The 27,916-nt window shown below is 37.7% G+C and overlaps 2 protein-coding genes across 5 annotated transcripts in view; both read right to left on the bottom strand.

Moving 5' to 3' along the window:
* Nucleotides 1–920, bottom strand: part of dtnba (dystrobrevin, beta a) — a 29,037-nt gene extending 28,117 nt beyond the window's left edge. For 2 of the 4 annotated variants that reach the window (XM_039648028.2, XM_039648027.2), the window contains exon 1: nt 717–920. The gene's annotated coding sequence lies outside the window, so the exon portion shown is untranslated. The remainder of the gene's footprint in view (nt 1–716) is intronic. The other 2 variants (XM_039648030.2, XM_039648029.2) reach the window with 1 other exon arrangement.
* Nucleotides 921–6,184: 5,264 nt separating this feature from the next.
* kif3ca (kinesin family member 3Ca) lies at nt 6,185–26,852 on the bottom strand. The gene is made up of 8 exons (XM_039647990.2): nt 25,100–26,852; nt 14,674–14,775; nt 14,429–14,551; nt 12,002–12,120; nt 11,779–11,895; nt 10,709–10,817; nt 10,359–10,510; nt 6,185–8,803 (listed from the first exon to the last, which is right to left on the bottom strand). The coding sequence occupies exons 1-8, from the start codon at nt 26,534–26,536 to the stop codon at nt 8,689–8,691; spliced, it is 2,274 nt and encodes a 757-aa protein (XP_039503924.2). The 5' UTR covers nt 26,537–26,852; the 3' UTR covers nt 6,185–8,688.
* Nucleotides 26,853–27,916: the final 1,064 nt, after the last annotated feature.

Consider the following 27,916-nt stretch of genomic DNA (forward strand, 5'->3'; position numbering starts at 1 on the left):
CCATGGTCTGTGAGTGTCAGTACCATGGTATGAAGGACTGGTTTTACCATCTGATTCAGTCACTACAATGTGGTACTACAAAGGGTAGTTTTTTTCTTCTTCTGTAAAACATTGTACCAATCCAAAGTAGCCTAACGTTACTTCAAATAGGCTATATGGTATTAGTGTCAGTGACTTTTGCCGTGTTTGAGTTTCTCTTTCTGACTTCCTACACGCAATGACAACGGAAACACAACACATCACGTACCAACTGAAAAAAATCTTCCATAAACACACACGTACAAATGAAGAGCCGAAATCTCTCATATGAACCTCTGATGTTGAGTAAGAAGTTTCAGGATGTTTAGCGTTTGTTGTTTTCGTTGAACGGAAACGGTTTCATGCGCAGGAACAGATTTGCTCAATCTACATGTAAATAAAATCCAAAAATGTACGTTATGTTATATCGTAATTAACAATTACAATGACTTTATGTCTTTAAGTTAGAGGAATGAAGAGATGAAAGCGAGCAGCCATGTTGTCAAACATTAATGTTCACCTCATTCACCGCTCAGAGTTTCTTTCATGCAGATGTGAGAGTACGTTTTTATAGTTTATACTGCCATATTATCATGTATAAGGGTATATTACCGTGTATAGTTGTAGGTTTTGGTTTGTAGTTGTGTGTTTAATGAAGGTTTACTGAAGTGAAGAGCAGAAGTTCGGTTTTGACTCACCGGAGCGAATTTCCGCCGCTCGGATCCCGTTAAAAACCTCCAACATCAGTCTCTCATCTCAGTCTTTGGTTTCTTGTTAAATTCTCATTTTATCAGATGATTCAGTTCTGTTGAGTCGATTCATTCACGAGATCTCCGGTGTAAAGGCTAACGACTCTGCTTGTGATAGCCATACTGGAGAAACTCAAGACTCTCTCTCTCTCTCTCTCTCTCTCTCTCTCTCTATCTCTCTCTCTCTCTCTCTCTATCTCTATCTATCTATCATCAATTGGCCTACAGAATATTGTTATATTTTTACATTATTTTAGTAAAAAAATGTATTAATATTAATTCTATTATTTTTTATATATATTGTCAATACAAATGTTATATATAAATCAAATTATATATAATATTTATAATAATAAAAATATTTACAAATTTAATAATAATAGCCAACTATATATCTATCTAAATATCATCTATTTATCAATACATTGTAAACATTGTTACATTTTAATTAGGGCTGGGCAATAATTAATCAGGATTAATCGCATCCAAAATAAAAGTTTTTGTTTACATGTGTGTTGTGTGTATAATTATGTTGCATATATAAATACACACACATGCATGTATATATTTAAGAAAAAATTGTGTTATTTATTTATAAAATATTTATATATAATTTAAATGATGTATAAAGACATATACAACATGCATATATTTCCTAAATATATAGGCTACAAGCATATGTTTGAATTTAAATATACAAAATTATTATACACAGTACACACATTATGTAATTTTAGTTTGGATGCGATTAATCAGGATTAATCGTTGCCCAGTCCTATTTTAATTATTATTATTAAAAAATATTATTTATTTAATTTCATTGCTTTTTTATTTTTGAAATATTTTCAATATAAATGTTATATGTATTATATTTGGTATGAAAAAACTATTATATTGCTAAAATATACTATATTTGTGGAGGAGCAATTGACATTTTAGAGCTATGACGGATATTAATTAATATAATGATATGGTATGCCTTGGAATAATGTAAACAAGTCATTGCTTTTATGGTGTTTATTTGGCCTTGACAGTGTAAATCATGCGTGCTGTGTCAGGACTTGTTGCCTAGCATCTCCTTTTGTCTTTCACTAGGGAAAGAAAATATCGAGTTGGACCAACATGAGTGTATTTTGGGGTCTTCTCTTCTTCTGCGTTTGTAATGCATGATGTCAGAGCTCGTACCCGTGAGACCTGTTTAGATTCAAGGGTCAGACTAATGACTGAGATGACAGAGATCTGCATGTTTACCAAACTTATATCTGAACTCGATGAGCCGAAACAATCATAATTATCACTGAGTAAACATCCGTACAGAAGATCTTCTGTTTCATTTTGTGTTTTTACAGCTTCAGTATAAAATTAAATCTTTGGGATCTTTGCCCAGATAGCCATAGATCAAACACAAACGTAAAATAATGGCGAGTAATTTATGTTATTTACTGATGTTGCTGTTTAAACAAAATAATATAAAGAGTATTTATTTATTTGTTTAGGCTGTAGCTAATTGCCAGAGCTGTAAAAAACATTTGTCAGTCAGATCGATTATCTAACATAATAAAAGTTTGTTTATATATTTGTGTATTATTATTATTATATTTGTTTGTGTGTGTGTGGGGGTCTGTATATACACTCTAAAAAATGCTGGGTTGATTCATGGAAATATGGACAAATCCAAATGTTGGGTTAAAAATATAATTAAAACATTTACAGTTGAAAGTTAAAGTTGAAGATTTGGGTTTGTCCATATTTGACCCAAATCATCATTGTTGAGATGAGTCTAACTCCTTTTTGAGGATTTTTTTTTTTTTTTTTTTTTGCAATGCCAACGAAGAAAATGAATGAGAAATACCAAAGCGGCTCACAAAGTGGGCAGTCAGTGTTTACTCGATTAGCCACACCCCTTATAATTAGCCACACCCACCATTATTAGCAACATGCTCAAGGATTGGCCACACCCCTAATGTATATCAGTGACTGAAACCTAACCTACGAAAAAGCCTTTAGTGCCATTCATCCATGAAGAACATTCTTCTGTGTTACATGATATACCTTTTGAACACAGGTCATTAATCACAACCCATCTCTTTATTTGTGTCTCACTATCTCTTCCTGTCTCTCCCATTGTGAATCATTGTCTCAGTAAACTAGCTGCAACATCTGTATTTTGAACAGAAAATGCACATCTACTACATCTGTCTCTCAGGGCAAACAAGATTTCTGCAAAAGAAAAGATTATTCACAACAGAAACCACAACCTCGACATGGTGTTTGTAGATTGCTATGTAACGTCCCAACAGAGAGTTTATTTCTGTGTGTCCGTGACATCCTAGAAGGGCAGGAGCCCGTGTTAAACCCGTGTAGAATGTGATCATGTGGATGGAGATAAACACAGTTTCCCTTCAAGCTCTCGCACCACACAGATGAGTTGAACATTAACTGGGTCACAGCCCATAAACTGGTGCTTTCCAAGGGTATGGCACAATAAAAACTTTTACATTAAAGGAATTCTGCAGACACTCTGGTACAGAACAGGCTTTAGCTTCACAAATGAAATCTGGTTGGAGAAGAAGTACAGTAATACAGTAAATACATCAATATTACAGTATCATTGTACTGCTGCAAACAAACAAGCCGACACAAGCATGATTAGAATGATGGATTATAAGGCAACACATTTGAAATTACATTAGAGTAATATACTGATTGTGGCCCTATATTTTAAAAGAAGCTGAAGCCTTTATTTAATTTCTGAAAAAAGACAGACATGATCTGGCTTTGGAGATGTATCAACAGGAAAAAAATAGATTTACTAGTCTAAATAGTTTTTCATGTTTAATGAAAGAAGTTTGAATTGGCACTTAACACTTAAATTGACTTTTTTTTTCATTAAAATGTATAATAGCTATAAGGTTTCACATTCACAACCAGAAGCTGCACAATGTTGTGCCATCATTGGCTCTTACTGTGAGTGACGACACGCTGACCGTTCCAATATGGCGGGCGCGCCGAAGAGTCTGACGGAATGTTGCATTTTTAGTAATTTTGGTCACTTTGATGACCAGCTAACGAACCAGGAAGGCCAGCTTAAGCCAACTAAGACCCGTAAACAAACTTAGGCTTTTTAACGACAAAAATAATAAACAGTAAAAATAATAAATGTCTAAGGTCTCGAGTTGTGTAGCGTTCACTGAAGCTCAGCAATGTCATGTTTGAATGGTGTTATGCTGCCATCTAGCGGTCAGACGCGGTGCCAGCACTTCATTAATTGGTCAGGCAGGCTATTTTTGTTTTGTTTTTCGTTTCATTCGAGTTCTCGGCGACTTATTTCATCCCCAATATGTATTGATATTTATCTGTTAGAGCAAACCAAAAAAACCTTTAGAAATTAATGAAATCTTTCTTGGTTTAAAAAACAAACAAACAGGCGAGATTCTCTTCATGAACACCAGTCAGTGTGTTTTATCCAGCAGAGGGCGCTGACAGTGAGGTGATTTTAGTAAACTGGAAAATGCAGAATCATAAATAACGGTCAAATTAATATCGGCGTCTTTAAAAAAACATTATTATTAATCATATGAAAAGAGCTCTCAGTCTAAAATGCCAATAAAACGGTTTAGCAAGGTTGTATGTTGCGTGAGAGTGTGTGTCCTGGTAAACCCCACATAATGGGGATTAAATGTCCCCACAAAAAATGGAAATATCCGAAATTGTTCTTGTGCATTGGACATTTTTTGGTCCCCGTGGGTAAAACAGCGTATAAATCATACTAAGAGATGTTTTATGTGAAAATGGGTAGGGTTAGAGGATAGAATATACAGTTTGTAGCCTACAGTATAAAAATAATTCTCAGACTGCAATATAGTGTCGGCCCAGATCCGGCCCTCATCTGGTACACATTGAATCCACGTGTATAGGCCCGGATCTAGGACAACACTGTTTGGGTTATGTCTCACACGAAAAATGTGTGTGTTTGTGTGTATTGGTATTGGTGCAAGAGGAAAATGTCCAATGACCAAAAAAAAAAGAGGTTGTCATGGAAACAGCGATGGATTTGGATTTTTGGCCCATTCCCATAGTGAGTCCCCGATCCTCCGATTTCCAGTCTCTCTAACAGTCTCCATGGCAGGTTTTTATTTTTATTACTTTATTTCATTATGTTCGCCTACATGATGAGCACAATATCACTCAACAGGGCTTGAAATGTGAAACTGACCTTTTTCGTTTAGTCCAGGTCTCCATCATCATCATGATCAGAAAACCCCTCCTTTCGTGAGTCCAGTGATCATGAACCCGACCTGCAGTGTTTAGTGAGCAGTCCTTCAGCCGGTGAAGTGACACTGATGAAAGGGAAATGACCCGCATGTAGGTTAAACAGAACATGACACCAGACCTCCAGCCTCCCGGTTAACCGTGCGTTAATTATTCAGAGAAGATAAACTGCATCAGCAGCCCTTACTGTAAACCTCCATCCAGACTGTGTGTGTGAGAGAGAGATTGTCTTACTCGTGTCCTCAATGACTCCATCTGACATTTAAAACCCTTGAGCCAAAATAAAAAAATAAAAACATTTAAAAAATCTTACAAACCCCAAAAGTTTGAATGTGTATTCAGACACACACATTTGTTTTTCTATCACCACGAGACTTTCCATTGACTTCTATTGCTTTAATACTGACTAAAGGCTACGGGTTTGGAATGGCACAAATAAATGATGACAAAATGTTAATTTCTGGGTGAAATCCCTTTAAGTCTACATCAGTTTTGTGCATTATGCCAATTCTAGAGAAACGTTTACAAACACAATCATCTTTTGCCAGAGAACTGCTTTTTTAATTCCATCCAGTGAGAGCAGCTCCATGAGCCGATAACACACACATCATCATCTGACTGACACACATAAACACACAGATCTCCTGTACACAACGAAACTCCACATTTGTTCATAATTACAGGAGAGGGGCGTCCGGCTGGAGAACATGGCTGCTGCTTTGAGTCAAGTAAATCAAGTAAGCAAGGCATGTGTGTGCGTGTGTGTGTGTGTGTGTGTGTGTGTTTGTCTTGTAGGTCTCATTGCTTTAAGTTAGTGCAGTGGTTTAAAGGTCTAAGCAAAGGCCAGCTCTTATAGTACATGCTCAGCTCAAGAGCCTGTTGTCGAGCCAGGGTTCCCACAACTTTTAACCAATGAATTTCCATTCTTTTTTTTATAATACTAAAGAATTCAGATTTTTACACACACATACATATACAAACACTCACCGGCCACTTTATTATGTACACCAGTTTAACTGCTCATTAAAGGAGTAGTTTACTTTAAAAAAAAACTTTTGCTGATAATTTACTCACCCCCATGTCATCCAAGATGTCCATGTCTTTCTTTCTTCCGTCAAAAAGAAATTTAGGTTTTTGATGAAAACATTCCAGGATTTTTCTCCATATAATGGACTTCAATGGGAACCAAACGGTTCAAGGTCCAAAAGACACTTTTAGTGCAAACTGCAAACTGTTCAAAGGGCTTTAAACGATTCCAGACGATGAATCTTATCAAGCTAAACGATTGCTCATTTAAAAAAAAAAAAACTAACAAAGCTTAAGTTTTATAAGCTCAAATGTTCTCCTTGCTCTGTTCTGTGATGCGCGTTCGTGACTCTCCTGTCGAACTCGTTCATCAAAATTAACAAATCTTTTTTCGTGTCATTTGACTTATTCAACATGCGAAATGAACGAATTGACTCGTTTCGCTTGATCAGACCCTTATTCATCGTCTGGAATCGTTTAAAGCCCTTTGAACAGTTTGCAGTTTGCACTGAAATGGACATTTTGACCTTAAACCGTTTGGTTCCCAGTAAAGTGCATTATATGGAGAAAAATCCTGGAATGTTTTCATCAAAAACCTTAATGTCTTTTTCGACTGAAGAAAAAATGACATGGACATCTTGGATGACATGGGGGTGAGTAAATTATCAGCAAAAGTTTTTTTAAAAGTGAACAAATCTAATCAGTGAATCACATGGCAGCAACTCAATGCATTTAGGCATGTAGACATGATCAAGACGATCTGCTGAAGTTCAAGCTGAGCGTCAGAATGAGCAAGAAAGGTGATTTAAGTGAGTTTGAACGTGCCAGACGGGCTGATTTGACTATTTCAGAAACTGCTGATCTACTGGGTTTTTCCACACACAGCCATCTCTAAAGTTAACAGAGAATGATCCGGAAAAGAGGAAATATCCAGTGAGGGAGAAAGGCCAGAGGTCAGTGGAGAATGAGCAGATTGGTTGATAGAAAGGCAACAGTAACCAACAAAGGTTGCAGAGCATCTCTGAACACACAACACGTCAAACCTCGACGCAGAAGAAACACACCGGTGAGCTGAGAACAGCAAATGAGTCTTGATTACTGCTGCGACAGATCATAGGGTCACAGAATTTGGTGTAAACAACATTAAAGGATGGATCTATCCTGCCTGGTATCAGCGGTTCAGGCTGCTGGTGTGATGGCCTACCTGAGTGTTATTGCTGACCACATACGACCTTCTGATGGCCAGTTCCAGCAGGATAGTGTCTGTCACAAAGCTCAAATCAATGGTTTCTTGAACATGACACTGAGTTGACTAAACTCAAACGGCCTCCAGTCACCAGATCTCAATCCAGTAGAGCAGCTTTGGGACGTGCTGGAACGGGAGATTTGCAGCATGGACGTGCAGATGATATTTCTGCAGCAAATGTGTGATGCTCTTATGACAATATGGAGCCAAATCTCTGAGGAATGTTTCCAGCACCTTGTTAAGGCAGTTCTGAAGGCAAGTTCTGGTGTCCAACCTGGTACAAGAAAGGTGCACCTAAATAAAGTGGCCGGTGATTGTGTATATATATAGACCATTTTGCAAGATGTAAACAACACTGGTCCAGAGGCACTTCCTGTTTCAGTTTTTTAACACTACATAAAAGCTGGGATAAAATACAACCAACAGAACATTTAAAACTGAGTCAAAAAGTTAAACAAACATCTTTAAGATGTTTTCTTTACATGTGAAATAAAGAAAACAGTTACAAACTGAAACAGGAAGTGCTTCTGGACCAGTGTTGTTTACATCTTACAAAATGGTCTATAGGCTACACACACACACACACACACACACACTCCATATATTATGATACCTGTTTTTTTTATCCTACATATTTTTCTTTACAATTCTGTTTCATGTTTATATATTTATATAATATTATGTTCATAGTTTATATTTAAAAAATGCATAAATTAAATCTCATTTCCATGACTTTTCCAGCCCAAAATCCCTGACGTTTCCGTGTTTTCCATGAGCCCGCGGGAACCCTGTAGATCCTTCCTCCAGCCCGTCAGCCGCCTCTCGTCCAGAACCCTGATCAGAATCACAAAGACACACACATACAGTAAGACATGCAGATAGAAAGAGAGACATTCCTCTTGCTCAGCTCTTTTCTTTACAGCAGGAAGTGAGCGACCGTCCGTTTTGGCTTCGTTGTGGTTCTGCTCCGGGATCGGACCCGTTCTGGTCAGTACATAAACACTGAGGTTGACCCACGGTTTTGGAAGCAGCAGAATGAATGAACGTAACTCGCTTAGCTAGCCTCCGGTGTCAGGTGAGGCGAAGCTTCAGTGCTGTTGATGGTAGTAATCAAAGTGTCTTCACTGTCCTGAGGAGCAGAGAGCAAAACAGTAAGAAATGTGAATAATGTTACTAATATTAATCGTTTTATTGGTCCTGATGGGTTGGAATGGGTCGAGTCCCACATTCACGGTTATATCAAACTGCAGATTGTTGAAGCTTCGAGCGCCCCAGTGTTTGTTAATGGTGACGGACGGTTCTTCCTCAGTCTATGTTGGATTGATTGACTGTTGTTTATGCCTCATAATGGGCGCGGTAATATGGTAATTCCAAGTCTCATTCCTGGGAGGTTGCCATGGTGATGGTTTGTGGGTGTGGCAAGCTGTGGGACCCTGAGGATGCCAGAGAGAGGGTGGAGCTTGAGGAGGAAATGACATGCGGAGACTGGCACCTGCGAACACATATACAATTCTGTATATATTTTATGAATTTTTGTAAGTATAACATCATTTGCATTTTTTGCTATAACCTGGCACGACACCTCTTCTTCAGACTAATGCTTTTTTGTGCATTGTCACTGATCAAATAAAGAAATAAATATAGATAGACATGTGATGTCATTATTCTGAGACCAACAGCATACTACTACTATTGCAGTACCGATTATGCTTTGTATAAAAATTAATGCACAAATGACTTTCCGAAATGTGTAAAAATGGTATGTAAAATAGTGTGCGGTAAGCAACAAAAGTTTTAGACCGAATTATGCAACACTGTGGTTTTATTAAGTACATGTTAGTGCATGTTAGTTTTAACACAATAGATTTAAACTATAAAAGGAAAGTCAAGTCAAGCATTGTAGGTCTTTTATGTGTACAAAAATGTGCAGAAATGGTATGAGAAAGTTTTCATTTCTAAAAATAGCGCATAAATACTTGAGAAATCTGCACTGAGATTCAAATATGTACACATGAGCATTATGTTATAGAGATTATATATTAATCTCGGATTACCCAATAGACCATATCACACTATAATCCTAATTTAATCTTATCAAACAAAAATCCTCTGAAAAAAACGAATCACTTAGGTTTATAAATTGTATAAAATTATATTTAATTAAAATAATATATATATATATTTTAGGGCTGTGCAAAAATTAATTGCGATTAATCGCATCCAAAACAAAAGTCTGTGTTTACATAATATATGTGTGCGTAGTGTATATAATTATTTTGTATATATAAATACACACACGTGCATGTATATATTTAAGAAAATGTGTTATTCATATATAAAATATTTATATTTATATAACAGATTATGTATTTATATACAGAATTTAAGTGCAAATAATTCTTAAATATATACATGCATGCATATGTATTTATATATACAAAATAATTATATACAGCACACACAACTATATTATGTAAACACAGACTTTTATTTTGGATGCGATTAATTGCAATTAATTTTTGCACAGCCCTAATATATATATATATATATATATATATATATACACATACAAAGGTTTTTAAATCACCTTTCTTTCCTATTTTGATGCTCAGTGTGAATTTCAGCAGATCGTATTGACCATCGCTGTGTCCAAATATCCCTACTTCCATACTATATAGTAGGCGAAGCGTTTTGTGACAAAAGAAATATGTCCGAATCCATAGTATTCATAAAACACTAGGCGAGAAGTCCCCAGATGACCTACTATTTCCAGCGAGGTTCTGAAGTGTGCATTTGTTAGACGATTTACTATCCCATGAGGCCACAGGATTTGTGAATGGCAGTGAAGTGACGCAACTGACAGTGACAACATGGCGGATGTTGTACGTCCGGATTTCATTCATACTATATAGAACCGGTCTTGATCTACCTACTCTGTACAGTGTGTGATTTGGGATGCAGCACATGCCTAAACTGCATTAGATAGGCTGATTAGATATTTGTGTTGACGAGACAATGAATAGGTGCATCTGTGAAGTTTTACTGACCATGACTGAGATTTTCTGACCCGTCCAGACTCTGATTTCTCTCTGTAACTGGTGTTGTCCAACAGAACATCTCGAGATGGAGACCTCGGGAGGTCCAGCTGAAACACGACAGGAGGAGTCATGTCCAGTTCCAGAACCATTATATTCTCCGCCTATGGAGGGACACAAGGGACAATCAAGTAAACTGCACTTATTAGTATTTCTGTCTTTTAAAAGTAAAAAAAATGTCTTTTAGTAGTGCATATAATCACGTGGCTCCAGCACATGAACTAATTTCAAACATTTCATTTAACATCTTCTGGCCACGTTCCAGTTTTTCTTCCTATCCCTCTCTCTCTCTATAAACATACCCTGTATCTGGAATGAGCTCCCATCGCTATGGCAACCCTGGCGTACTGGCTGATTGGTCGCTTGTATCCCACAGCAGAGACGGGTCTTCTGTTCATCTGTGTGAATTTACTGTCAGAAACACAGAAAACAGGCAAGAACATCAACTTCATTATCCATATGTGAGCAGTTCTGCTCAGTGAAGCACTAAACACTCTGTTAAACCACTGTTTTTATGGTTTTAGTTTTAGTTAATGATAATTAACTCCGAGTTCCGGAAGTTCTGTATCCATACTCCGCAATCTCTTCCAAATTACAGTAGTTCGGGTGTGAACTAAGCATTCGCTCGTTCAGGTGGAACTGTTAAAGGCATGAGCGGCGAGGGATGGAAATACATCGACAGTCATCGTATCCAAATGCAATGATTGGATGAACATGTTATGGTCCTACGCTTAAACTTAAACTTTTTTTTTTTAAGTGAGCGTTTGTTTCGCTTGATAAGACCCTTATTCATCGTCTGGAATCCCTTTGAACAGTTTGTACTGAAACTGACTTTTTGACCTTGAACCGTTTGGTTCCCATTGAAGTTCATTATATGGAGAAAAATCCTGGAATGTTTTCATCAAAAACCTTAAATTTCTTTTCGACTGAAGAAAGAAAGACATGGACATCTTAGATGACATGGGGGTGAGTAAATTATCAGCAAAAGTTTTTTTTTTTTAAAAACTGCTCCTTTAAGGGAATAACAGTTTAATATGAAAAAACGGTGGAGTATCCCTTTAAATATATTGTAAATGGATACTTTGCCTGTTGCTATGGTTAGTCACAGCTGATGTAGTCAGCGCATTTATTTATGAATTTCGAACAGTAAACAGTCGTTTTCACCAGAACTCCTTTACGAGGTGTCCTCTATCACCTCTATCAGCCAATCAGAATCGAGTATTCACCCAGACCGTGGTATAGCTCTACATAACTCCCATATTTCCACTAGTGTGGTTTCATCATTTTATTTATATAACTTTACTATTATTCTAAAATATGTAATAATGAGTTTGATGTGGTGCATCACATATAAAGATCAATGTTCACTCACTTCTCTGCCGGGACGAGAGGCTGAAACTTCCACTGGTCTTCCTCCGTGTCAAACTGAAGCCTGTTCATTATTTTATTCTTCTCTTCAGGAGGTATGAAGTTCTCTATGATCAGATATCTGCAGAGACAGACATGTCGTTTTATATTGGAGACAGAATTGTTCCTAAAGCTTCCCTTCAGAGACGTCATCACCGGTAGACGCGTGTGTTTAGAGTCAGACTCACTTGAATTTGAGCTCTCGGGTCAGTTCGTTCTGTGTTTGCTCCAGCTCCTGTCGACTCCTCACGTGCTCATCGTTCACATCCTGAATATCAGCCTTCAGTGACTGAAGCTTCGCATACAGCTGAGAGAGAGAGAGAGAGAGACATGTGATCATCCATACACCCATCATCATCATACTTTCATCAACCCTTCGTCATCATCCATTCTTTATCATCATCATCATCATCATAATCTGTCCTTCATCATACATCCATCTTCATAATCATCATCACCCATCCATACATAATTTCTCATCTTCTTCATCCATGTATCCATCTATTGAACGTCATCATCAGCTCTCATGCTATGACTGTGGTCAGTGATCCCATCAGTGTTAGTGTGAGACGTCCAGTGTCACGCAGCAGGGGTTAAAGGTGAAGCTCAGGATCAGGAAGGAGCATGTAAAGGTGAGGTCAGGCGCAGTGTGTTCCACTGAACATCACAACAGTTACTCCATTACAACCCAACAGGAAGTCATGAGTTCTGACAGGAAGTGGCGTGCAGATGCTCAGCCCTGTTTAGCCTGTCCACTATTGAGAATTAAATCTCTGAATGAAGTCATCAGAGATTCAGAAAGAGGGTTTTGGTGGTTAGCATGCCAGCGGTAGCCATGGAGATTAATGCAGGTGGGCTTGAATTAGTTGCTGTGAAAGCTTTAATGCCAAGACTAGCGTTTAGCATTAGCCTCTGACCGTCAGCAACCGAGCAAGTGTAAAACAAACTAACCTTCTTGTACTGATAAAAGGTGTTTAATTTTCACGGGGAGGTGGGGTCAGGGGTGTTCCAGGGGTCAAATGTCAAAGGTCCAGAATTAAGGGGGAGCAAGAGGAACAGAGGAGTTAGGGAACTCAGTGCTGGCATATTTATTTATTGTCACTCAATATTCAGTGGTTGCTTAAAGGGATAGTTCACTTTGAAATTAATGTGTGCTATGTTTTAGCTTACTTCAAGGGCATCCAAGATGTAGGTGACTTTGTTTCCACAGTATTTTCAATTTTGATATTTTTAGGTCAAACCGTTCTTGTCTGTCAGTCATGTAATGGAGGTCTATGGTCACCACCTCAAAGAGCATGCACAGAGAAGTCCAAATTAAACATGATTTAATGACTCGTAAATGTAAGTACGCATTGATGGCCTAAGACACGAAACGAGCGGTTTGTGTGAGAAAACGAACAGTATTTATATAGTTTTTACCTCTTGTTATCAGAGTCACGTCCATGTGATCTGAGGGTTCTATCTGCGCAAGCGCCGGAAAGCCCCGGAAGTGATCTCTCACGCGTGTACGTCACTCATTGTTTACACAGAGATTTCAGAAGTGTTCCCCTTCACTGTGAAGATCTAAACATATTTAGATATACAGGAAATCGCAATGGAAGACGATTTCGATATATCAACAGACAACGTTGATTTTTTTTCGCAACCGCGCAAGAGATCACTTCCGGCGCTTTCCGGCCCATGCGCAGACTGAAGCGCCCGTGCCTTCAGATCATTGGACGTGGCTGTGGTTACAAGAGGTAAAACGATATAAATACTGTTGGTTTTCTCACACAAACCACTCGTTTCGTGTCTTACATTTAAGAGTCATTAAATCATGTTTAATTTGGACTTCTCTGTGCATGCTCTTTGAGGTGGTGACCTTAGACCTCCATTATATGACTGACAGACAAGAACGGTTTGACCTAAAAATATCAAAATTGAAAATACTGTGGAAACAAAGACACCTACATCTTGGATGCCCTTGAGGTAAGCTAAAACATACCAAAAATGAATTTCAAAGTGAACTATCCCTTTAAGTCTCATTCAAAGGAGTCGTGATGATGTAACGCTTGTTAATGAGCGTTACTGGTAATGTTGGGATGGGCAAAGTTTGTGGTAAGTAAGTCTCTTCTGCTCACCAAGGCTGCCTTTATTTGATCAAAAATACAGTAAAAACAGGAATATTGTGAAATATTATCATAATTTGAAATAACTGTTTTCTATTTGAATTTATATTAGGATGTATTTTTATTTCTGTGATGCAGCATCATTACTCCAGTCTTCAGTGTCACATGACCCTTCAGAAATCACTCTAATATGATGATTTGATGCTCAAGAAATATTTCTAAATAATAAATAAATATGGTGGACTGTGAAATAAAATAAACGACATTAATTTTGAATAAATAATCTTTTGCTTTGCATACATCAAGTTCCAATTAAAAACAGAAAATAATTATCTTATATTCGCAATTGTTTAATATTGGAAGACACTGGTCCCAAAAGAGGGACGATGATTAGCAACCTCTGAATGTGATGCCATCACCATGTGAGATCCTACAGTACAATCTACACCACACTTCACGTCAGTTCAGCTGTGTGAGTGTGTGTGTGTGTGTGTGTGTGTGTCTCACCTTTTTGAGTTTCTTGGTCTTTGCTTCCACCTCCTGTTGCAGTGAGGAGAAGGTTTCTCTGAGTTCTAACGTCTCCTCATCCTGATCCAACACCTGCTGGTGTATTTCCCTCTCTCTGCGTGTCTGCTCACACACACAGTTGTGTGTTAATAATGAGCACAGAAACTGCCATACAGATGCTAACCTTGAAGTGTGTCATTTTCGCGCCACTAATGTAATGGAAACATCAAAACTATGCGTGTTACCTGTTCGGCGATCTCGTGTCTTTTCTGTTCAATCATCTTCTGTTGCTCATTAGTGTGATCAATAATGTTCTTCCCACCTACCAGCAGCTTGCTCTCCATTGCCTAGCAACCAGAAGAGAACATGTAGAGTTCACACACACACACACACACACTAATTAGGACATATCATACACTCTTAGAAGAAAAGGTTCTATATAGAACCTTAAAAGGTTCTATCAGCGCTACGTATTTGGAACCCCTAAAAGGTTCTATACACTCTTAAAAAAGGGTTCCTCTGGGTTCTATATAGAACCCTAGAGTTCCATACTTGGCCAATAGAACCTTTTACAAAAAAAAAAAAAATGGTTCTATATAGAACCATTTTGGAGTTCCATATATGAAGCGGGGGATGGAACCATTTCTGGATCTAAATAGAACCATTTATTCTAAGAGAGTAGACTTAAACTGCTTTTAAATAAAGCTCATTATATTGACTACAGACATGCCCAATTTCACCTGAAGAAACATTTTTAGAGTATTTTATTTTTATTTTTAGTCTCTTCTGCACAAAATACAGCAAAAACAGTAATATTGTGAAATATTATTGCTATTTAAAATAACATTTTCTATTTGAATATACTTTAAAATGTCATTTATTCCTGTGATTTGTCAGCATCATTAATCCAGTCTTCAGTGTCACATGACCCTTCAGAAATCACTCGAATATGATGATTTGATGCTCAAGAAACATTTCTGATTATTGTCAATGTTGAAAACAGTTGCTTACATTTTTGTGGAAACAGTGAGAATACACACACACACACACACACACACACACACACTATGGCAAGCCGTTTTAGCTTTTATTCATTTCCAGGATATGAATTCTTGATATCAAAAATTGTATTTTCACTAGTGAAATGTCACCATAGGCTGCCATTCAAAACCAGTTATTGATTTCAAGAACTGATTTCTTACTAGTTGAAATACCACATTTCACATAACAGATATACAATTATTACTAGTAAAAACCTCAAGATTCAATTGTTACTAGTTGAAATGTCTATTCCTGATATCCACAATTGAATTGCTACTAGTAACAATGTTCATTTTTGATATCAATAATTCAATTTTTACTAGTGACAATTTTAATTTCTGATATCATGAATGTGATTGTTACTAGTAAGAAAGTCATTTTAGATATCTGAAATAATATTGATTTCAGAAATACATTTTCAGATATCAAAAATGATCATTTTTACTAGTAACAATTGACAGCATGACATCATGACTTTTGCGTAAACATACACGCCACTTTCGAGTCAGGTGGCGTGTTATCTCTACGCATTTTGAGCTATCCGCGTGTATCCGCGTGTATGTCTACGCCATTAACGTCCGCGTCATTCCGCGTGTCTGTACACGACGTCAAATCTCCAGTCATAAATGCCATTAACCCCAGTGACGGTTAAGTTTAGGGATGGGGTTGAGGTAAGTCATATCTTTTTCTTTCCTAGGATGGTAAGGGAACAGTCATAAATGCCATTAACCCCAGAGACGGTTAGGTTTAGGGACGGGGTTGAGGTAAGTCATATATTTATATAACGTTAAGTCAACGGCGTTCATAAACACGCTGTCTTGATAGCACGCCAAAAATGGAAATACGAATTGGCGTGGCATACACACGCTACTTCATGATATCAGTCTGCAATTGAATTGTGGATATCAAGAACAGACATTTTAACAAGTGACAATTTAATTATCAGGAATTCACATTTTTACTAGTAACAATGTAATTGTTGATATCAAAAATTATATTTCTACTAGTAAAAAATCAATTCTTGATTTTGAATGGCAGCCTATGGTGACATTTCACTAGTGAAAATACAATTACAGATATCAGCAAATAAATTGTTATAATAATTCATATCCTGGAAATGAATAAACGCTAAAATGGCTTGCCACACACACACACACACACACACATATATATATATATATATATATATTATATATATATATATATATACATATATATATATATATATATACATATATATATATATATATATATATATATACAGTATATATTTTTTTCTTTTTAAATGGAGAGGAATTTTGAACCAATGAGAGATGGGAGTGAACCAATGAGAGTGGGCGGAGCTACCCAGTGGGATGCTGCAGAAAACCCGATTTTTCTGCACTACAAAGAATCACTGTCACTCACGTTGTCTGAAATCACCAACTCTTATTGAAAACGGCTACAAATGGCTGTCAGTGTGAAGGACCTTTTCGAATGCATGATGAAAATAACCTCGGCGTCCTCCCCCACCCGACGACACAGAGCTCTCATTGTGGACGGCAGCAGCGCTCGGCTTTAGCGACACACAAAGATTATTGTCAAAAGGCCACAACAAAGGCCGAGCCCAGAACTCCAGCTGACCCGCACGGGCCATCAGACCAGCGTTCATAACATCCAAAACACCCTGTCACAACACATCAGACTTCACGGGACAGGGACATGTCTCTCTGGGTCACACACATGCAGAATACAACTCATTTCTCTCTGTCTTTGCAATCACGGGACTGGAACGGATGGGAATAGACAACAATAATAGAAAGAAAATAAGAGAGACATGGAAAGATGGAGAGAAAGTGCTTTGTGTCCCAAGGGATGAAACCGAAACCTTCCTGTGTTAAAACCACATCATCGGCATGCTCATGATTATTAATTAGGTGACATTATATTCGGCGCATTAATATTAACTGGTCTTAAAGGAATAGTTCACCCCAAAAAAATCGAAATGATCCAATAAATTGACTCACCCTGAGCCTAAAGGTGTAAATGACTCACAATCTATACTGTAAATGACAGTGACATAGGAAAACAAAAACGACACAATCAGAGTTTTATTAAAAGATATCCTGCTCTTCCAGGCTTTATCATGGGAGTGAATGGTAACTTGGATTTTGAAGCACAAAAACAAACGCGAGTCTAGTTCTGGCGGAAGAGTGACCTCTGACCTGACGGATGAAAACTCAAGCTCATCTTCTCTTACATCAAATACTTCTCGTTTAAGACTTGTAAACTCGACAGAACTCGACTCTGTCATGAACGCGTGCACGGCTGTTGCCGGAAGCCAGGGATTATAGTTTATAAAGTTAGGAATATGTATGTTTTTCTTTTAAAAAACCGCATCGCTTCACTTCAGAAGGCCTTTATTAACCCACTGGAGTCGTATGGATTACTTGGTTATGATGGATGGATGGGCTTTTTTGAGCTTCAAAAATAATGTCATTGTAAAGCGTGGAAGAGGCAGGATATTTTTTAATATAACTCTTTTAATATCACTTCTTTGTTTGGCTGAATGAAGAAAGTGATCCTATACACTTAGACTGGCTTGAGGGTGAGTCAATTATGGGATAATTCTAATTTTTGGGTGAACTAACCTTTTGAAAAGATTTTACAAAGCCTTCAACAATTTTTCTTCAATGCAACATGAAACAAAAAACAATTAAAATACTAAATTTAATTGACAAAAAAAGCCAATTACCAATTACTCACTCAGATCTCAAAACAGAAGTAGCCTAATTATTATTTTGAACTTTAGCTTTTTAAAATACTACACTTTTATAAAATATTTTAGTCATTGCTTTAGCTGTTTTGTATTTTTTTTCAGTTTTTTTTTTAATAGTTTTAATTAACTTTAGTTTATTTCAGTTTAAGTAATGTTCGTACCAAAACAAATAAAATACAATACATTTAATTCACACATACACAAAAAAAAAAGCACGAAATAAATTATGCTCAACACTTTGCACACTCAGGTAATTAATATTTTTTTATTTAAATTTGAGTCATTTTTCTGTGTGCTTTTCACATTTCTTTAGTTTTTTGATTAAAAAAAATATTTCTATATAACTTAATTTTCATTTCAGCTGTAGTAGTTAACTCAGTACCAATTATAATATAATAAATATTTTTGAAAAAATTAAACTTAAATAAAATAGAGCAAAACCCTTTACACATATTTAGACTGCTTGTGCATTGTATTACAGTAGTTATGGAAAATAAAATACAGTAGAGAAAGACAAACAGAGAGATGCCTTTTCATGCCAGTTTAAAATAGACATTGGCCTCAGGGGGACCGTCAGCATTACGCTCCGTCATCACACACACACATCTCAGCAGTGAAGATGCTCTCGTTTAACAGAGACCTTTCCATCCAGACCCCCCACACTCTGGTCACCATGGCAACAGAGCTCAGGACGAGTCTGGGTCATTATGTATTCACACTGGTGAGGAATTCATTGGCCAGGACTTTCCGAGTGAAGCTCCGCCTACCTGCACATAGACGCTGACGCATCAATATTTCAGCAAAGCATCCTGGGAGAAAGCCAATGACTGATGTTTACTGTCAGCACATACAGGCTATGTTTGGAATCGAGGACTAGCGTACTGCATAGTATATATTGTATCATGATGTGAAACAGCTGAGTTGCATGTTTAATTCAGCATGTGCTATTCAGTTATAATGGTTAAATGCACAGATTGCGGTTTGTGTAATTTATGTAACGTTTTGGCAGTCTGATCAAATAAGTCAAGAAGGAGATTCCATGATTATTGCTACTACTGAATAAATAGTTTGAGTACAGGAGTACACACACAAACAATCCCAGAGGACACAGTATAATTAGGTTTCTTCCTGTCTCGCCCCCACATCCTTTCTTTAAATGACACTATAATTAAACTAGAAAAAGCCTTGTAGACAGACATTAAAGGCTAAAAGTGTGTGAAGCGGTTTATTCCACAGGTGAATCAAGGACACAAGCACTGGGGATTCTCAATAAAGACTTGAGTAGCAGAATGAATCTGGGGCAAAAACCCATGTGAGTCTATGTTTGGAACGGCACCATGCTACTTTTTGTACCATGTTCTTCTTGGGTTAATATTGTACCGGACTAAAACAAAATTCTTAACACAAAAATGGATTTAAAAAGTGAAATAACTTTTTATATTTCCAAGATGATAACTGGACGTCACTCACATGCTGTAACTATAAAATGTTTAGAGTGGGCTACTTGTTTTTTAATAAATACTGTATACTATAGAGTGCTGCATGGACGACATATTTTAGGCAAAAAATGTGTTTATGAATGGGCTTTTAGTTAAATGCCTAAAAATTGGGTCTGTGGTGAACACAAGCTTAATATATTTTCATGTTTTATTCTACAACATACATAATATACACCAGTAATGCCCCACGTGGGATTTTTTTTAAAGCTTTTACAAGCGTCTAAATGGGATTGCAGAAGTTGTCAAGAACATTAAACGTCATCAGCCGAACTTCATAGTCCGCTTTCACAGCCTTCTGTGTTTATAATCACGCTCTTGCAAACTATTATAACTCAAACTTTCATGGGACAAAGACTGAGAGTTGTTGGCAGCTTAATGATGGTGATGTTGAAGTCATGCGACTGTGGTGTAGTTCATTACACTGTAAAAAAATATTGTTGGTTTAACTTAAAAAATGAAGTAACCTATAGTTGTCTTAAAAATTTGAGTTCATTGAAATGGAAAAATTGAGTTAATACAATGAAGGATACTGATTTAATCATCAGAAAATCAAAATATTACATTATCTGAAACATAGTTGATTTGACAAAAGAAAAAATGTTTTTTTTACAGTGAGTCTGTTTAGCTTTTTACTTTTGATGATTGTATTTAGGCTTCATAATTCATAAAAGCTGTGATCATTTACGATTCATTTTGTTGGTCGCAGAGCTTATTTTCTGCAATAATCCAAAAGCCAATTGAAAAATCCTATTGGGTTTTTGTCGAGGGAACCAGGGTGATGCGAACTTACAAAATTAAGTCCTGACTGCACTCGTATACAGTGAGTGAGTGATTCTGTTTGTGATCACACATGCAGTGATGTGCTTCCTGTGTTGCTGTTATTGTTTGAAATCGTGTAATGTGATTGGCTAACAGCCCAGAGAACAGGATGAGGTTGTGATGAGTCATCACCTGTTAGGAAATGACCCACCAATAATGATGGTTATTTATAAAACTGAACCTTTCACAGGTTTACACCTCATCCTGCATCTGGACACGGCTTCGGCAAACACGTCTGATATGAGAATAAAGAGTTGAACAATGTAAGCCGCTTCTGACACCCAGCTACTACACACTCTCACAATAATGATGTGATGTCATATCATGCATTCAGTCATCACAAGCTGAATCGCATCACATGACTATTTCAGATAACAGTGTTGCCTTTAGAAGAGCTGCTTATGGCTCAATTGAACTTGATTCATAACGGATGAACTTTACACAGTCATTGAACTGAAAGTTGAATGTTGGATTTTTCCATAGACATAATGATTTTTATACTCTGCAAACTGTATATTCTATCCGGTAACCCTAAACACAGCCCTCACAGGAAACCTTGTGCATTTTTACATTATCAAAAAAACATAATTTAAAATGATTTATGAGCTGTTTTCCTCATGTGGACAAAAAAACGTCATTTTGTCCGAGTAATGTTGGATTTACCATGACCACACACACACACACACATACACAAATACATGCATACACACACACACTGTTGATGGGAATTAGATATCTACTAGTATTAGTAAGACTGACTGTATTGACTGTAATCAATGATTTTATACCAATTATAATATATTAAATATTTTTGACAAAACGAAATGAAAAATAAATTAAAATAAAATGGAGCAGAACCCTTTACACATATTTAGACTGCTTGTATATATAATTACAGCAATGATGGAAAATAAAATACAGTATAGAGAAAGAGAGAAACAGAGAGATGCCTTTTCGTGCCATTTTAAAATAGACATTGGCCTCAGGGGGACCGTCAGCATGACGCTCTGTCATCATCACACACACACACACACACACACTGTTGATGGGAATTAGACCTCTACTAGTCTTAGTATGACTGACTGTATTGACTGTAATCAATGATTTTCCACCAAAGAGACTCTGCCTGGCTACTGTACTGTCGTGTGATTACGACTTAATGATGGCCGAGATAAACGAGCGCACGTGATTGGTTGACCGCAGCAGGACATCGTCCACCATCATCTGTGAAGCCGATTGGCCGTCTGTGACCTCAGACACACACAGCTGTTATGAAATGCGCTTTTCTTTAACTTCACAAGATCAATGGAGGAAAAAATCTAAGCCAAGATATAAAATGATATGCATAGCAGCGTCATCCTCAGAAGATCAACAAACACATGAGAGTGGAGGAATCCTCTCGGTCGTCATGGTTACGCTCCGCTGTGATCAAAGCATGATTCTGTTCAGTGTTCGGCCTCTGACACACACACAGTGTTTGCTGACCTCTCCTTGATTCAGGGCTGTGGTTTGATCCATAACCAGCATGACTGTGACAGACACATCTTTCAACCCAAATTTGGGTCAAATATTGACAAACCCAGTAATTGGGTTGACATTTTAAATGACATAATGTTAACTAGGGTTGGGTATTGAGAATCGAGTATCGATTGGAACCGAGACTAACTTTTCGTTTTTCCCGGAATCGTTCAAAAGTTAAAATTTCGATTCCTAGTTTCGATATTCACAGTCCGCCGAGCTGAAGAAGAAACCGCTGAACAACACCAACGAAGAAGCGTCTACCGGAAGTGTTGGCATAACCGCGCGAGTCGAACATGAGTAGCTTACGTCAGCGAAAAATAATAAAAAATTCTAAAAATAACGAAATCTCTGCAAAATGCAAAATTTGTGACAAAAGGAGTATTTTTACAGAAGGAGTATTTTCTTCAGAAAGGCCGTTGGTTAGCAAGGTTAGCTAAACTTTTTTGACCCTGCCTCTTAAAAGAATCGGAATCGAGAATCGTTAGGAACCGGAATCGAAACAAGGAATCGGAATCGGAATCAGAATCGTTCAAATTCAAACGATACCCAACCCTAATGTTAACCCAACGTTTTGTCCATATTTTACCCAAAATTGAGTTAAAACAACCTATCAATCTATCCATCCATCCATCCATCATCGTCTGTCTGTCTGTCTGTCTGTCTGTCCATCCACCCATCATCTATCTACCTATCCATCCATCCATCCATCCATCCATTATCGTCTGTCCGTCCATTCATCTATCTATCTATCTATCTATCTATCTATCTATCTATCTATCTATCTATCTATCTATCTATCTATCTATCTATCTATCTATCTATTATCATCTGTCTGTCTGTCTATATCCATCCATTATCTATCCATCCATCCATCATCGCCTGTCTGTCTGTTTGTCCATCCATCCATTATCTATCTATCTATCCATCTATCTATCTATCTATCTATCTATCCATCCATCCATTATCTATCTATCTATCTATCCATCCATCCATCCATCCATCCATCATCGTCTGTCTATCCATCCATCCATCCATCCATCCATCCATCCATTATCCATCCATCCATCCATTATCCATACATCCATCCATCCATCCATCCATTATCTATCCATCCATCCATCCATCCATCCATCCATCATCTATCTACCTATCTATCTATCCATTCATCTTGTCTGTCATTATTACAGTTTTTCTTGATTACTAACAAACAATAACTGATTATTTTGGCCAAATTTCCCCAAATAATTCAGTTCTTGAAACAAAGACACATTTCTCAAAACGTTTGACACATTTCACCCATTTTCAATTTTCTCAATATTTCCAGGAATGCTCATTTTGCACAAGTACACAATAGCACACATTTATCCATGTGTAAACATAAAAACTAATGATGACACACCAATCAGAATCTCTGGATAATATAATTAGAGCCATGAGTGATTGTGTGCTTTGGAAAACTAATCCTAGTGGTGGGAGAGGAAGAGAAAGAGAAGGAGGAAAGAAAAATAAAGGGGACAGGGTCAAAGGACATTTGTTCCTGATCAAATACAGTGCATTATAGTTGACCATGTTCTTGAGCATGGATTAACTGAGAAAAGCCTACAGGCTTTTATACGACTCACACATACAGTATAATTATACACAGTCGGTTTACTTTAGATGAGTCAATCCTGTAGCACATCTTGTACAACCTTAAACTCGCAATTGTCAAATTGATTTTTTAGCCATGTACTTCTTTGTAAGTTTGGCAGAACTAAGAGACGGCCCAGAAAGTCTTGTCAGGAGACTAAAAAACTGTTTTAAATATACCGTAATATGGCAAATATGGTCGCCAGTATTATAATGCAATATGGTGGAGGATGCTGAATTTTTTTTTTTATTCTGCACTGTTTTGTAATTGACAGTATATTGTATTGCATACCAAGTTCAGCATTTGAACTTTTTCTTTTCTAATGCTTTACTGCAAGATCTCTTTACAGAAGTGTATTGAAAAAAAAAACTTATTGAAATTCTTAAATATTGTTTCATGAGCTGTGTGTTCATTCATGCAATCGAGAAAAACTGTAATCATTAAAAACATTACTTAGTTTGAAGGTTATATCCATTGCTTATATCATCTACACTCTCAAAAAAAGGTACAAAAGCTGTCACTGGGGCTGTACCTTTTCAGAAGGTAAACTTTTTCCATTTTAGGCGCTAATATGTATTTTTAGGTGCTATTATGTACATTTAGGAGCTAATATGTACATTTTTAGGTGCTATTATGTACATTTAGGTGCTAATATGCACATTTTTAGATGCTATTATGTACATTAAGGTGCAATTATGTAAATTTTTAGGTGCTATTATGTACATTTAGGTGCTATTATGTACATTTAGGTGCTATTATGTAAATGTAGGTGCTATTATATACATTTAAGTGCTAATATGTACATGTTTAGATGCTATTATGTACATTTAGGTGCTAATATGTTCATTTTAGGAGATATTATGTACATTTCGGTGCCAATATGTACATTTTTAGATGCTATTATGTACATTATGGTGCAATTATGTAAATTTTAGGTGCTATTATGTACATTTAGGTGCTATTATGTAAATGTAGGTGCTATTATGTACATTTAAGTGCTAATATGTACATGTTTAGATGCTATTATGTACATTTAGGTGCTAATATGTTCATTTTAGGAGATATTATGTACATTTCGGTGCTAATATGTACATTTTAGGTGCTATTATGTATATTTAGGTGCTAATATGTACATTTTTAGATGCTAATATGACATGTACATTTTTAGATGCTATTATGTACATTTAGGTGCTAATTTTAGGTGCTATTATGTACTTTTTATGTGCTAATATGTACCATTAAGGTACCAATATGCACCCTTTAGGTACAAAAGTGTACATTTTGAAAAGGTACAGCCCCAGTGACAGCTTTTGGACCTTTTTTTTCTGAGAGTGTATCTATAACTTGAATTGTAATATGCAATTTAAACTCATTAAACACACAATCTTCAAGCATATACGGACCTTAAACTTGGCTGTGAGGAGTTCAGTGGCCTCCTGCTCCTTCTTCAGATGTTTCATCATCTTCTCTTTCTCCTCCAGGAGTCTCAGTTTGTCCTCCGCCACCAGCGTGTGATCATCTCTGATGGCCTCCTTCTCCCTCTCCAGCTTCTCCTGCTGCTCCTTCATGTAGTCCTGCGCCTCCTTCTCCACACTTTCCTCATCATCATCATCAACATCATCATCATCTTCAACATCATCGTCCTCTTCTACCTCTTCCTCTCCGCCTTCTCCAATCTTCCTCAGCCTCCTGCTCCTCCTCTTCCTCTTAGTGAGCATACCGCGTTTATCCAGCTGTGCTTTGAGCCGGGCGATCTCCTCCTGGAACTCCCTCAGGAGCGCGTCTTTGGGGTCTTCGTTGACACGAGGCTTGTTCTTGATGTTCTTGGCTCGGTTGGCGTAACGCAGGGTGGTCAGGGTCTCCTCGTAATTGTAGGAGGCCGGTCCCAGCGTGGCCACCATGATGGTCTTGGCGTTCCCCCCGAGCGAGTCCTGCAGCAAGCGGGTGAGTTTGGAGTCACGGTAGGGCACGTGAGAGCTCCTCCCGTCCACCAGCGCAGAGATGACGTTCCCCAGGGCGGAGAGGGACAGGTTGATCTTGGTGGCCTCCTTCAGACGCTCGCCCTGCACGCCCGTCTTGGTCTGCCGCTCGCTGCCCGCCAGGTCCACGAGGTTGAGTTTTCCCACGCGGATGTGGTTCTGTCCGTCAGGCCCGAGCTGGCTGCACTCCACCGTGATGATGAAGATGGCGTGTGACCTCGAGCTGTGCTCGTTCATGTTGGTGAAGCCCACCGATCTGGTCTGGTTCCCCACGTTCATCACGTGCTCGATCTCCTTCACGTTCTTGGTGACGAAGGAGGACAGATCTTTGATGTAGACCCCTGAGTCTGCGCTCTCCTTAAGCTCCAGCTTCTTGCTGTGGTCTTTGGTGAGCAGGTCACGGATCTCCTCCTGGTAGATCTCCAAATACGAGGCCCGGACCAGGTATTGCTGGTTCTGAGAGCGCGAGATGTGCGTGAAGATGTGCTCGAACGAGTTCGGGATGATGCCGCGGCGCTCGGGGTCCTGCCACTGGCCTTGCATGGTGTACGTTTTCCCGGTTCCCGTCTGTCCGTACGCGAAGATGGTGCCGTTAAACCCGCGCAGAACCGAGTCGATGAGCGGCCGGACCGTCTCGTCGTACAGGTCGCTCTGTTTGGAGCACGCGTCGTAAACCGCATCGAAGGTGAAGGTCTTGAGGAGCTCTCCCGGACCCGCCTTGTGGTTCCGCAGGGCCACCTGGCCCAGTTTCACATCCATCTGCACGATATTCTCGTACCCCGTCGATTCCTCTTTACGGTTGATCGGGCGACACCGAACCACCACCTTCACCGCCTCGCCGGTCTTTGCCTTCATGGACATATCGACTCCCGTCTGAGATGAGTGGATCACTAACGAATGAGCGCAGTAATGCCCGTTAAACCAGAAGGACGGTGGAAGATGGGAATGTCAGCATCAGCATCCCCCGGTTTCCGAGCGCATAATGTCAGTCACGTCGCAAATCTCTGCGGTCTCCTCAAATGAATAAAAGATAAACGCGTTTCCGTCATGAAATCATAAGCTCGAAATATCTCACCGATATCCACTGAAAACACAAGATCCAAAATACAAGCGCGCGTCTGGCAGAGAATCACACACACACACATCAGCTGCGCTTCACTGCAGCCCTGCCCAAACACACACACACACACATACACACACACAGGGGTTGCCAGATCTCGCATGAGAACCAAGCAATCTGAAGGGATGGAGATTTTTAGGAATTGCGGCTCTGCTTTATTACAGAAACTTCTTATCTTAATTCTTGAGATTTGAAAAGGTCTGTTTCCTAAGTGACAATTGCTACTAACCTTATAGCTGTTCCAAATCTATTATGAGATTTTAATAAATGCGGTTATTTTAGAAATGACTTCCCTCAGCATTCTGTTAACAAATAATATGAAAATTTTAGATTTCAACTGAAATAAAGTCAGTACAATTCTTATGTGTTCACACTCATTTTACTAATTCATAAATTCGAATAGATCCAGTAATTGCCTCCAACCACTAAACACCTATACCTATTTAAAACATAATGAACAATAAAAAAATAACACTTAACTTAACTAGCTATTGTTTCATTCATTAAAACCACAGGCTGAATTTAGTTTGATTCACTAAAAACTCAACTAAAGCTTTGGAGAACATTCTATTAACACTTAACATGATTAGAAAGAATAAACAATGAATACAAATATAAATTAAAACAATATTATATACCCATACCCAATATTATATACCGGTAACAATATAATATTATAAGGAAATATAAGCTGAAAACCTTCTCATAAAAAAACATCTATAAAGGGTGAACATGGCAACACACACACACATTTTATTTCATTTCATTTATTTTATTTTATTTATTTAGCCTACATTAATTTCAAAACTCTTCACACAGTAATCATCACAGTATCAGTCAACGTGAGCTAAACTGTGGATCATTCATCATTGCTTTGGCACAAAATGAAAAAAATAATATATATATATATGAAGAGTTCAGATGCAAAATCCTCTGGGTGCCATTTGAAATTTTGTTCTAGAATGACAATTTTATCAAGCTTGTGTATTTAAGTTCAGTAATTTCACTTAAATGACAATTAATAGGTAATCTTCATTGCCATTTAAGTGAAATTACTGAACTTAAATATACAAGCTTGATAAAAATGATAATTTTAGAACAAAATTTCAAATGGCATTTAG

Source organism: Pimephales promelas, chromosome 13 (assembly GCF_988280905.1).
Source record: "Pimephales promelas chromosome 13, fPimPro1.hap1.1, whole genome shotgun sequence".
Classification (NCBI taxonomy): Eukaryota; Metazoa; Chordata; class Actinopteri; order Cypriniformes; family Leuciscidae; genus Pimephales; species Pimephales promelas.

Coding starts and splice junctions, on each gene's coding strand:
- kif3ca (XM_039647990.2), bottom strand. CDS start 26,536: ATGTCCATGAAGGCAAAGACCGGCGAGGCGGTGAAGGTGGTGGTTCGG. Junction 10,818..11,778: donor CCTCTCGTCCCGGCAGAGAA/GTGAGTGAACAT, acceptor TGTTTCTGACAG/TAAATTCACACAGATGAACA. Junction 8,804..10,358: donor GTCAGAAAATCTCAGTCATG/GTCAGTAAAACT, acceptor ATGTGTTCGCAG/GTGCCAGTCTCCGCATGTCA.